The 11,120-nt window shown below is 36.0% G+C and overlaps 1 protein-coding gene and 1 long non-coding RNA gene across 3 annotated transcripts in view; both read left to right on the forward strand.

Annotated features, from left to right (window-relative positions):
• Positions 544–3,107, forward strand: LOC107626964. Its single transcript, XM_016329847.1, has 5 exons — positions 544–1,386; positions 1,537–2,017; positions 2,129–2,304; positions 2,458–2,708; positions 2,828–3,107. Exons 1-5 carry the CDS (start codon positions 544–546, stop codon positions 3,105–3,107), a joined length of 2,031 nt encoding a protein of 676 aa, XP_016185333.1.
• The window catches only part of LOC107628230, a 4,441-nt gene continuing 1,413 nt past the window's right edge, over positions 8,093–11,120 (forward strand). Inside the window, exons 1-3 of one of the 2 annotated variants that reach the window (XR_002357163.1) lie at positions 8,093–8,781; positions 8,866–8,986; positions 9,813–9,986. This is a non-coding gene — a long non-coding RNA (uncharacterized LOC107628230). Of the gene's footprint in view, positions 8,782–8,865; positions 8,987–9,100; positions 9,288–9,812; positions 9,987–11,120 lie in introns of those variants that run through there. The other variant, XR_001617649.2, reaches the window with a different exon arrangement.

Consider the following 11,120-nt stretch of genomic DNA (forward strand, 5'->3'; position numbering starts at 1 on the left):
TATGACATGTAATAAATAATTTACATAAAACAAATAGAATTAACAAAATATTTAATTAAAACATTAGTTACACATTTAAATATTTAACGTACATCGACAGAATTTTAAATAATTTTGACTTAAAAAACATAAAAAGATTTTCATAAGACTATAGGTTATTGTATTTTATTTAAATATTATTGGTCACATTTATTCCATTAAAATAGTAGTAAGTGAAGAAAATATATTTTAAACATTGTGCAAACCTATATAATTTCATAGTGACTGCAATTCGCTAAACTTAATTAAAGTAATAAACTAAATTGGGATCATTATGATGGATGAATATTTTTACAAGATTGTTTTTTCATAATTCGTATGTCACTATTAATTAGTTCGATATATTTTGATATTATACTAGATATTGATAAAAGCTAGATTTCAAAGTCACGAAATAGTATGGAATATAGGCAAAGATTGAACAGTTCTTTAAACTTTGCATTTGCGAATGCATCTTCCGATGGCATGATAAAGTGTCTATGTTCTAAATGTGGGTTTTAACTTATGCAAACAAGAGATGATGCATATGACCATCTGTTGTTACGATCATTTCCCCTTGGATATACCATTTGGTTGCATCATGGTGAGAAATTGGTTGAAGAAAGATCTGGATTAGGACGAGTAGATGAAAATCCAATATCCCAAGTGAATCAAATGCACCAAATGGTCAACAAAGCATTCAATTTCACGCTGCAACATGAGAGTGAAGACACAACAACAATCGAACATGCCGAAGATGATGAAGACGTGTTGCCGTACTTATATGAAGGTCCAAGTCACATGGTGCGGGATTTTAACGATCTACTGTCAGATGGAGAGCAGAAGTTATATCCCAGATGCTCAAAGTACTCCAAATTATCGTTCTTAGTGAAGCTTTATCATATTAAGTGTATGTGCAGTGTGAGTGATAAGGCAATGACCATGATTCTTTACTTACTGCAGGACGCATTCGAACAAGCAAAACTTCCAAAGACAGTGTATGAAGATATGAAGATAATAAGAAAGTTGGGTATTGAATACACCAAGATAGATGCTTGTCCAAAAGATTGTATGCTTTATCGAGGTGATGATGAAAACTTGACCAGGTGCAAGCGATGTAGGTATTTAAGATGGAGGCAAAAGAATAAAAAGGGCTCTATTGTTAGGCTCAACATACCTGTGAAGATAAATGAGAAACCTATAGCAGCCAAGACTCTTTGTTACTTTCATCTCATACCACGATTGCAATGGTTATTCATGTCCAGCAAGACATCAACTGACATGTTACGACATAAAGAGGTGCGTAATAACGATGGTTTGCTTAGGCATCCAAGGGATGCTGAAGCATGGAAAAAGTTTGATGCAAAAGTATACTAACTTTTGAAGGATCTGCGCAATATTCGCCTAGCCTTGGTGAGCGATGGATTTAATCCTTTTGGGAATATGAGCACAAAGTATTCCATCTGGCCTGTGATTCTTATTCTGTATAATCTTCTACCCTGGTTTTGCATGAAATAGACATCTTTCATTCTATCCATGCTTATTCCTGAGCCGAAAATGCCAGGTAACGACATAGATGTTTACTTGCAGCCTTTGGTAGATGAGTTGAAGCAATTATGGGATGGCGTTGAAACGTATGATGTCAAAGAGGAAAACACTTTCAAGATGTGTGCGACACTAATGTGGACTATCAGTGACTTTCCAGGATTGGAAAACCTATCTGGTTGGAATACGCACAGTGAGTTAGCTTGTCCTACGTGTAACATGGACACTAAGCCTCATCGGCTGAAAGATAGTAAAAAATGGTGTTTCATGGGCCATCGCCGCTTTTTGAATCAAGGACACAAATACAGACTAGACCGGAATAGATTTGACGAGCAAGTCGAAGGTAGAGATCTACTGAAGAAGTTATCCGGAACAGATGTATTGAGGCAACAGTGTAATGTGCATGTTTTATTTGGGAAGATTTCAACTATGACATCCAAAAAAAGACGCAATGGTTAGGATGCGGATGAAGATGACTTGCATTGGAAAAAGAAGCATGTTTTCTTTGACCTCCCAAATTGGAAGGATCAGATGTTGCGTCATAACCTTGATGTGATGCATGTAGAGAAAAATATATATGACAATGTGGTATTCCCTATCTTAAGTGATAGCGGCAAATCAAAAGATAATCTTAAAGCTCGCAAAGATTTACAATGCATGGGCATAAGGCCTGAATTATGGCCAAGCGAAGGTGGTAAATATTCTTCTGCAATATTTACGATGTCAAATTCACAGAGGGATGTATTCCTGAAGACTCTGTAGAATGTGGTCTTTCCAGATGGTTACTCTAGCAATATTGCTCGTTGTGTTGATTTGCGACAGCGCAAGTTGTCTGGGTTGAAAAGTCACAACTACTATATTCTGATGGAATAATTACTTCCGATTTTGGTGAAGAATGCACTTCCGAGTCCTGTGTCCAATGTGATTGCAAATTTGTCATCATTTTTTCGAGAACTTTGTGGGAAAGCCATAAATCCTATGCAGCTTGTTGACCTTCAGAATCATGTTGTGCAAACCCTGTGTAAGATGGAAATGATTTTCCCTCCATCCTTCTTCACCATCATGGTTCACCTCACAGTGCATCTCGTTGATGAAGTAAATCTTGGTGGACCAGTACGTTATCGGTGGATGTATCCAATAGAAAGGTTAGCCTATTTATAAATCCCTTTTAATACAATCAGTTGAATTAATTGTGTAAATACTGAGCGTTATATTGTATATATAAAATGTATCTAGGTCGTTTGAAGCAATATGTTCATAATAGGGCACAATCAAAAGGGACAATTGCGGAAGGCTATTTATCTGAGGAAATTCTGACTTTCTGTTCTAGATATTTGGATAATATTGAGAGTAGAATCAACCAACCAGGGCGAGTTGATGATCAACCTGTTGATGTTACACATAATTTAGGGGAAACTTTGTTCCCAACTATTGGAAAGGCATTAGGGGCTGTTTCACATTTCAAACTAACTCCAATGGAAAAACATCAAGGACATCGTCATGTTCTACTCAACTGCGAGGCTGTGGTTCCATTTGTTGAGTAAGTATACACATGTATTTTTAAAACACGAATATAACTCTTTTCACCCAATGACTAGTTGGACTAATTTTCTTTTCTCTTATAAAGTATATTTAGGAAAAAAACAAAGCGAAGTTTACAAGCTCAGACAAGGTCGCAATCTAAGATAGACAGTGTTGTACATGCGGAATTTCTTCGGTGGTTCAAGCATGAGGTTGATAGAATATTAACATGACCAATGTGTTTTTAGGCTAGAATTCGTACTTTATGAAATTGATTTTAATATAAAGCATGAATGTTATGTAGTTCCAGGTTCCAATGGAAAGTACGCTTCATTCGAAAGAAATGAAGTTGCTTGCATGCGGTTCCATGATTCAGGCAAAATATTTTGGGACATACAACGTTAATGGACACAAGTTTAGAACTATCACAAAGGAAGACGGGCTGAAAACCCAAAATAGTAGAGTATATGTATCATCTAATACAAGAAGTTATGCAAGCATGTGTGATAATAGAGTGCTGTTGGGTGTTCCGTATTACGAAAAAAGTGTGGACATAATTAAATTGAATTATAGTTGTCATTTGACAGTGGTATTTGATGAAGCGAGATTGTTGTGATGGTATAGAATTTCTCAAATAAATTCTCGTTGCAAGTATAGTTCTACACGAACAAACAAACCAAAAATCAAGCTATTCACAATATATATAATAACTAATAACATAGCACCATTGCAACTCCCTGACAACGGCGCCATTTTGATGAAGAGATTTGTTGTGATGATATAGAATTTCTCAAAATTAATTCTCGTTGCAAGTATAGTTCTACACCAACAAACAATCCTCCCAATAAAGTAACAAACCCCAAATAAGAATTAACTGAAGTATTTAAACTCCGGGTCGTCTCACAAGAAATTGCAATGAAATGCTCAATTATTGGCTATGAAGGAACAAAGGGGTTTGATTTTATAATTGGCAAGAAAAGTAAACAAAAAGAAAGTAAAATGTCAAGAACTAATAAAATAAAGGAAAAAGAACTCTTGGCTAGACATAGGTAATTGAGATCACCATCCTTGTCAACAAACCAAATATTGATAACTATGAGGGGCCAACCTATTAAGTCTACCTCCAAAAGCTTTAAGTACGTAATATCTACTCCTAAGCTTGAAGTACATCAAATAGGCTTGATCACATCAACACATAAGTCCCAACCTATCTATTAATTAGATTAGTAGTGGGTTAGTGTCAATGGATATCAAATTGATCACCACGGGTTCTCAAATCACCAAGGGTTCTCAAATCACCAATTTAATGAGACCTAATGACTCAAGATCACTCAATTCCCTTAGCCTAGGCCAAGAGTCAAGGAAACTACTCAAAAACTAGAGAAAATATTTTATCAAACACCTAGTATGCAAGAAAAGAAAACATCACAAATTGCAATAATTAATAAAACCCATAACTAACATAAGCAAGAAATCAACAATAACAATCAAGATCAACATAAAAGAAACATGGAAACATAAAATTGCATTAAAAGAAAATCAAAATCCAACAATGGTTCATCAACACAAAAGAGAGCAAAATAAGAAATTAACAAGAGAAAATAGAAGATTAAGACAATAGAACACTAAAATATGAAGAGAATTGAAATCAAAACAAGAATTGAAAGAGAAATTTGAGAGAGATTAACCTAACTTTATCCTAATTTCTATCCTAAATCTAGAGAGAGGAGAGAGCCTCTCTCTCTAGAATTCTACCCTAAAACATGATGAAAACTAAACTATGACTACTTGGTTCATTTCTCCTTCAATCCTTGGGTTCAATGGCATCAGAAATGAGTTGGATTGGGCCCAAAATGAGCTACAAATTGCTGGCCATGATTTCACTTTAGTGAATCACGCTGATCCATCAGCGCATATGCGTATAGTGCACGTACGCATTCTTAAATACAAAGCAAATATGATAAATTTTATATAATTTTGAAGCCCCAGATGTTAGCTTTCCAACGCAACTAAAACCGCCTCATTTGGACCTCTGTAGCTCAAGTTATGGTCAATTGAGTGCAAAGAGGTCAGGCTTGACAGCTTTGCGGTTCCTTCATTTCTTCATGAGTTCTCCCACTATGCATGCTTTTCCTTCATTCCTTCAATCCAATATTTGCCTTCTAAACCTGAAATCACTTAACAAACATATCAAGGCATCGAATGGAATTAAAATGAATTAAATTTAGCTATTTTAAGGCCTAAAAAGCATGTTTTCACACTTAAGCACAAATTCAGGGAGAATTACAAAACCATGCTATTTCATTGAATAAATGTGAGAAAAGGTGATAAAATCTCCCAAAATAATCACAAGATAAACCACAAAATTGGGGTTTATTAGTATTGTTCAAATGTGTTTGGGCTGATACCACTACCAGTAGAGGCATCAAACATGACCATTGGGGCTTACCAGCGTTAATTTCTCTCGTCCAATACACACTGGTAATCGAGAAGATGATGAACCGTACATATTATCATCAGAAGCTCAGCTTGTGTACTATGCGGATGATGAAGTAGCTAAGGAATGGAATGTTGTGGTTCATGTGAAACCACGAGATTTGTATGACATGGGAGAAGAGAATGAAAAAGCTGAACTTGATTTTTCTCCATAGCTAGGGTTAAACATGTCAGTGGAAGGTGACATTGGAAATTTATAGTTGACAAGGGAGGATGATATAGAAGACCCCACAGAATATGCTTCAAAGAATATAGATGATGTTGTGTAATGCTTATATGAAGAATTTTAACATAATTTAAAAAAGATCTTTGTGTCATGAACTAAGTTAAATAAACTCAACGTTGTACGTTGTTTTCTTTGGTTACAAAAAAATTGGTGTATTTTCGATTTGCAGTTAAGTATTTTATTATATTGTGGATTTTCATGAGTAAAAGCAGATTTTCCGTTTATTTCAACGGTTTTTTTTTTGTCAAAAGTTAGTTTACGTTAAATCTTTAATGTTGTTTCAGTTGTTTTTGTTCTTAATGTTGCAGTTTTGATAATCTTGATATCTAATATTCAATATCAATTCCAATAGTGTTATGTTTTTTAAACATTAGTGAACATAACATGACGGTGGAACAGGACAAAAAAACTGAGGACTTTTCATCATCCTCTGCAAGCACAACTGATGAACGGATTTTTGCTAGTAAAGAATTCACAAATAAATTTCCGTTGCTAGTATAGTTTCTAAACCAACAAGAATCCTTTCATACAAAAAATTGTTTGTCACTAAAGCAAACCCAATAAAATTAAATCGAAGTATTTAAACATCGGGTCGTCTCTCAAGAAATTGCACGGAGGTGTATTTATTATTGGTTATGAGATTGTATCTTTTTGGGTTTTTTTTTGAAATAAGAAAACAAGAAAAAGTAAATGATAATGAAAATCAAATGATAAAGAGGTCTTGGCAAGGTTTGGTGGTCAAGGATCTCTATCCTTATCACTAACCACAACATGAGAATTGGCAAGGATCAATCCCATTAAATCATCCTCTAACTAGTAGTAAAGGAAAGTTAAATGAGCTATATCAATCGAAGTCCATAAGTCCTAGCTCTCCACCAATTCAATTAGTGAGAACTAGAGTTAATGGCTCCAATCATCAATTACTTGGACATTAGTAACTCAAAAGTTCCTAAGTTACCATCCCAAGCCAAGAACATAAAATCCTACTCTAACATCCTTCCAAGCATTTTATCAAACACTTGGTAGGCACAAAATAAAAGCATAGAAAAACAATAAGAGATAATAAATTTCAAACAACTAATTGAAAGCATCAATAACATAAATTGAAGAAAGCAACTATAAATATGAAATACTTCAAATTGCATTAAATAGAAAACCAAATCTAACATGAGAGTTCATAAATTAAATTGGGAAAATAAATGCACCAACAAGAGAAATAGATAAACTAAAAGACTAGAACAAATAAAAGTAGAAGAGAAACTAAATTAAAGGAACATTGAACCTGAAATTGAGAAGAAATAAACCTAAAACTAAGAGAAATCCTAAAACCTAGAGAGAGGAGATGGCCTCTCTCTCTAGAAACTACATCTAAAACCTAAAACTATGTGTATTGATGAATGAATGAATCGTCTGTTGAGTCTCTGCTTGTCCCCTGGCTTTAGTCTTCGTTTCTGCGCCGAAAACTGGGTCCAAACTCATCCCAAAATCGCCCCCAGCGTTTTCTGCGATTTCTGCATGTAGCGCATGTCACGCGTACGCGTCAGTCACGCGTACGTGTCGCTTGTCTTCTGCGCTAGTCACGCGTACGCGTCAGGTACGCGCACGCGTCGTCGTGCAAACTCAAATTCACGCGTACACGTCAGGTACGCGCACGCGTCGATCCTCGCTGGTTGTCTCCTTTATTTCTGGTGTTCCTTCCATTTTTGCAAGCTTCCTTTCTATCCTCTAAGTCATTCCTGCCCCCATAAAGCCTGAAAATACTTAACGCACATATCACAGCATGTAAGACCCAAAACTTTTGAAAAGCCTTACTCTAAATTGATTTCAATTTAATTATTCATTAAAGACTTTAATTTTAGAAATTATTTAATTAAAGCTAATTAAATTAAGTTTAGATAATTAAATTAGAATTCTTCTCTAATTTTATAATTGTTAAATAATTTTCTATATTTGAACTATAAAATTTAGTAATTGCAAAATAATAAGAATTTTGTATAAATTGATTTAGAGAATTGAGATTTTGGAATTTAATATATTTTAATTTTTATGAATAAAGAAAATTAATTATATTATCTCTAATTATTGAATTAAAGTCTTTATTTAAAAATAATTTATAAATTGATAAATAATTAAATAGTATTTTTACAAATATTATTAATGGACTAAAAGTTGATTTTTGATTTTCAATTACTCCTAATTTTAGTGAGATGACTGAACCACCCCTAACCCTAATTCCCAAATTGGGAACCCTAATTCTAAAATCCCTAATGAAACCTAAACCGCCTTCCCCCCCCTCCAGTAAACAAAAGAAAAAGAAACCACCCTCTCTAACACATGAACTTCAGCCAAACAGAAAGGGAAGAGAGGAGAGGGATCTGCGGGAGAAGGGGAGGGGAGAGTGAGGGCGGCGCCGGCAAGCGTCACTGCCGCCGCGCCGTCAGGTCGTACAGAGAAGAGAGAGGGAGAGCTGAGGAAGGAGAAGAGAGAGAAGACCACGCTGCTACCTCGCCGCCGCTCACCGCGCCGTGTCGCGTCGCCGTCCAGCCGTGTCGAAGAAGAGGCGTCGCCGTTTTGAACCCACGTCGCCGTCACTATCGATTGGGCCAACTGAGGGAGAGTGAGAGAGGAACGAGAGAGCCCACGGTGGAGAAAGGGGAGATGCCGCCATTGTACCAGTCGCCGTCGAGCCCGCCGAGCAGAAGCTTCCATGGCCGTCGCCGTTGAGCTCACAAGTGAGAGAAAAAGAGTTCGCAGGTGAGAGAGGAAGGTGTTGCGCCGCCGTTCGTTGTTGTTCAGCCACCGCCACGCCTTGTCGTCGCCGGAGTTACCATCGCCGCGTGCCACCGCCGCTTCTCACCGCCGAGGGGAAGCCTTGTCTACGTTGCTGCCTTAGTCGCCGGTAAGTTGTGCACCGCCACCAGAGTCGAAGACAGCGCCAGCCTTGCTCTGATTTCAATTCTCCTATTCTTGAAACTGTAATGCTTTAAACCTTGCTCTGTTTTATCTTGTTCCTCTGTCCCTTCCTGGCTTAATTATAGGACTATGGATTATTGTTTTAGTCGTTGCTGGTTTACCGTTCGAAAAGGCATAATTGATGCTGAGATCGTTGTTGTTCTTGCTCCGAGAGAACTGATGTCACTGTCGCTGCTGTTGGTTCTGAATCCTATTACATTGATTCTGGTTTGCTCTTCTCCTTGGTTCTGACCTATTTGGCACGTTCTATTTTGTCACTTTTAATTGCCATGTTCTTGTTTTAATTCAATTCTGGTCTTTGAATTGTTGTGAATCTTCGAGAGCTATGTTTGCTTTTGATTCTTATCCAATTCGAATCCTTGTCTTGCTGCAACCATCGTCACTGCTATAAGAGATTGAGAATGCTGCTGCTTTAGTTACGTGCTTGTTGCTGCCATAAAAATTAAAAGAAAAGGGAGTTACCACGTTTAATCTATGTGAATTCAACTAATCGAGGTAGGGGTTTTTCTTAAAATTTAATTTACATTACAGAGTTGTGATAAATAGATATTGATGCAAAAAGATATATTTCTGTAATTATATTTGTCTTGTGGATGTAATGGATTGTTGGACTGGATTATTGGGTGCTTGATTGCTTGAGTGAAGTACGGTTGTTGTTAAGAAATGGATTTGGAAAGTTATTTACTTGATTATTATGAAAAGTGATTTTTCTTGGTTTGAAGTTAAACCGGTTTGATTTTGAGTCGGTTTGATTTTATAAATAATTTAATACTTGAGCTGGTTTGGCTTTAAAAAGAGTTTTATTATTGGAATTGGTCTGATTTTGAAAATACTTTGATATTGGAATTGTTTGAGATTTGGAAATGGTTGAGAAAAGGTTTGAGAAATGTTTGGATGGGACCCAAAAAGGGTGGCAGTGTCTGAGTTTTAGAGGAGATGCTGCCGAAGTTTTATAAAATTGGAAGTTTACTTTTAATTGCCATGTTCTTGTTTTAATTCAATTCTGGTCTTTGAATTGTTGTGAATCTTCCAGAGCTATGTTTGCTTTTGATTCTTATCCAATTCGAATCCTTGTCTTGCTGCAACCATCGTCACTGCCATAAGAGATTGACAATGCTGCTGCTTTAGTTACGTGCTTGTTGCTGCCATAAAAATTAAAAGAAAAGGGAGTTACCACGTTTAATCTATGTGAATTCAACTAATCGAGGTAGGGGTTTTTCTTAAAATCTAATTTACATTACAGAGTTGTGATAAATAGATATTGATGCAAAAAGATATATTTCTGTGATTATATTTGTCTTGTGGATGTAATGGATTGTTGGACTGGATTATTGGGTGCTTGATTGCTTGAGTGAAGTACGGTTGTTGTTAAGAAATGGATTTGGAAAGTTATTTACTTGATTATTATGAAAAGTGATTTTTCTTGGTTTGAAGTTAAACTGGTTTGATTTTGAGTCGGTTTGATTTTATAAATAATTTAATACTTGAGCTGGTTTGGCTTTAAAAAGAGTTTTATTATTGGAATTGGTCTGATTTTGAAAATACTTTGATATTGGAATTGTTTGAGATTTGGAAATGGTTGAGAAAAGGTTTGAGAAATGTTTGGATGGGACCCAAAAAGGGTGGCAGTGTCTGAGTTTTAGAGGAGATGCTGTCGAAATTTTATAAAATTGGAAGTTTTATTTAAAGTAACTAATTAAAAAGATTTGTTTTAAGCATTATACGTTTTAAGATTGATTTGCCTATCAAAGAAAGAATTTTGTTTTGGAATTGAGATTGTTAACGAACAGAATGAAAAAGAGGAGGATGAGGATTTTATTTGAAATATGACTTTGAAATGAACTTGGAAATGAGATTTGGATTGATGAATGATTATGATGTTGAGAATGTTGAGATGTGAACTTGGAATTATTCATATGGCTTATGAATTTGAAATATCTGAGATACGAGGTTCCCTGGATTAAGTGCCGTGGCTTGCCACCACGTGTACCAGGTTGAAAACTCGATACTCTGTTGACCCTACGATGTAAGTGGGTGACCGGGCACTATATAAATTCCCGAGAATGTTACCCCCATTGAGTAATATTGATTATTTGAGAAAAAGCTATGCATAGACTCTTGGGGATGCACGTCGGGGGATAGTCTAAGTACAATTCAGACTTGTCGGGTTGGCTGGATAACCGACAGATGAGCCTCATCAGCCATAGGACAGGCATGCATCATATGCATTTGTATGCTTTGCTTGGGTTTGAACTTGTTTTGGTTTGCCTAATTGCTAAACTGTTCTTAACTGCTACTTGAACAATTTGCTGTAACTGCTACCTACTTGTGCTTTCCTTGT

The sequence above is a fragment of the Arachis ipaensis genome, chromosome B02, assembly GCF_000816755.2.
Source record: "Arachis ipaensis cultivar K30076 chromosome B02, Araip1.1, whole genome shotgun sequence".
Lineage (NCBI taxonomy): Eukaryota > Viridiplantae > Streptophyta > Magnoliopsida > Fabales > Fabaceae > Arachis > Arachis ipaensis.

Coding starts and splice junctions, on each gene's coding strand:
- LOC107626964 (XM_016329847.1), top strand. CDS start 544: ATGCAAACAAGAGATGATGCATATGACCATCTGTTGTTACGATCATTT. Junction 2,018..2,128: donor ATCCAAAAAAAGACGCAATG/GTTAGGATGCGG, acceptor TGATGCATGTAG/AGAAAAATATATATGACAAT. Junction 2,709..2,827: donor TGGATGTATCCAATAGAAAG/GTTAGCCTATTT, acceptor TGTTCATAATAG/GGCACAATCAAAAGGGACAA.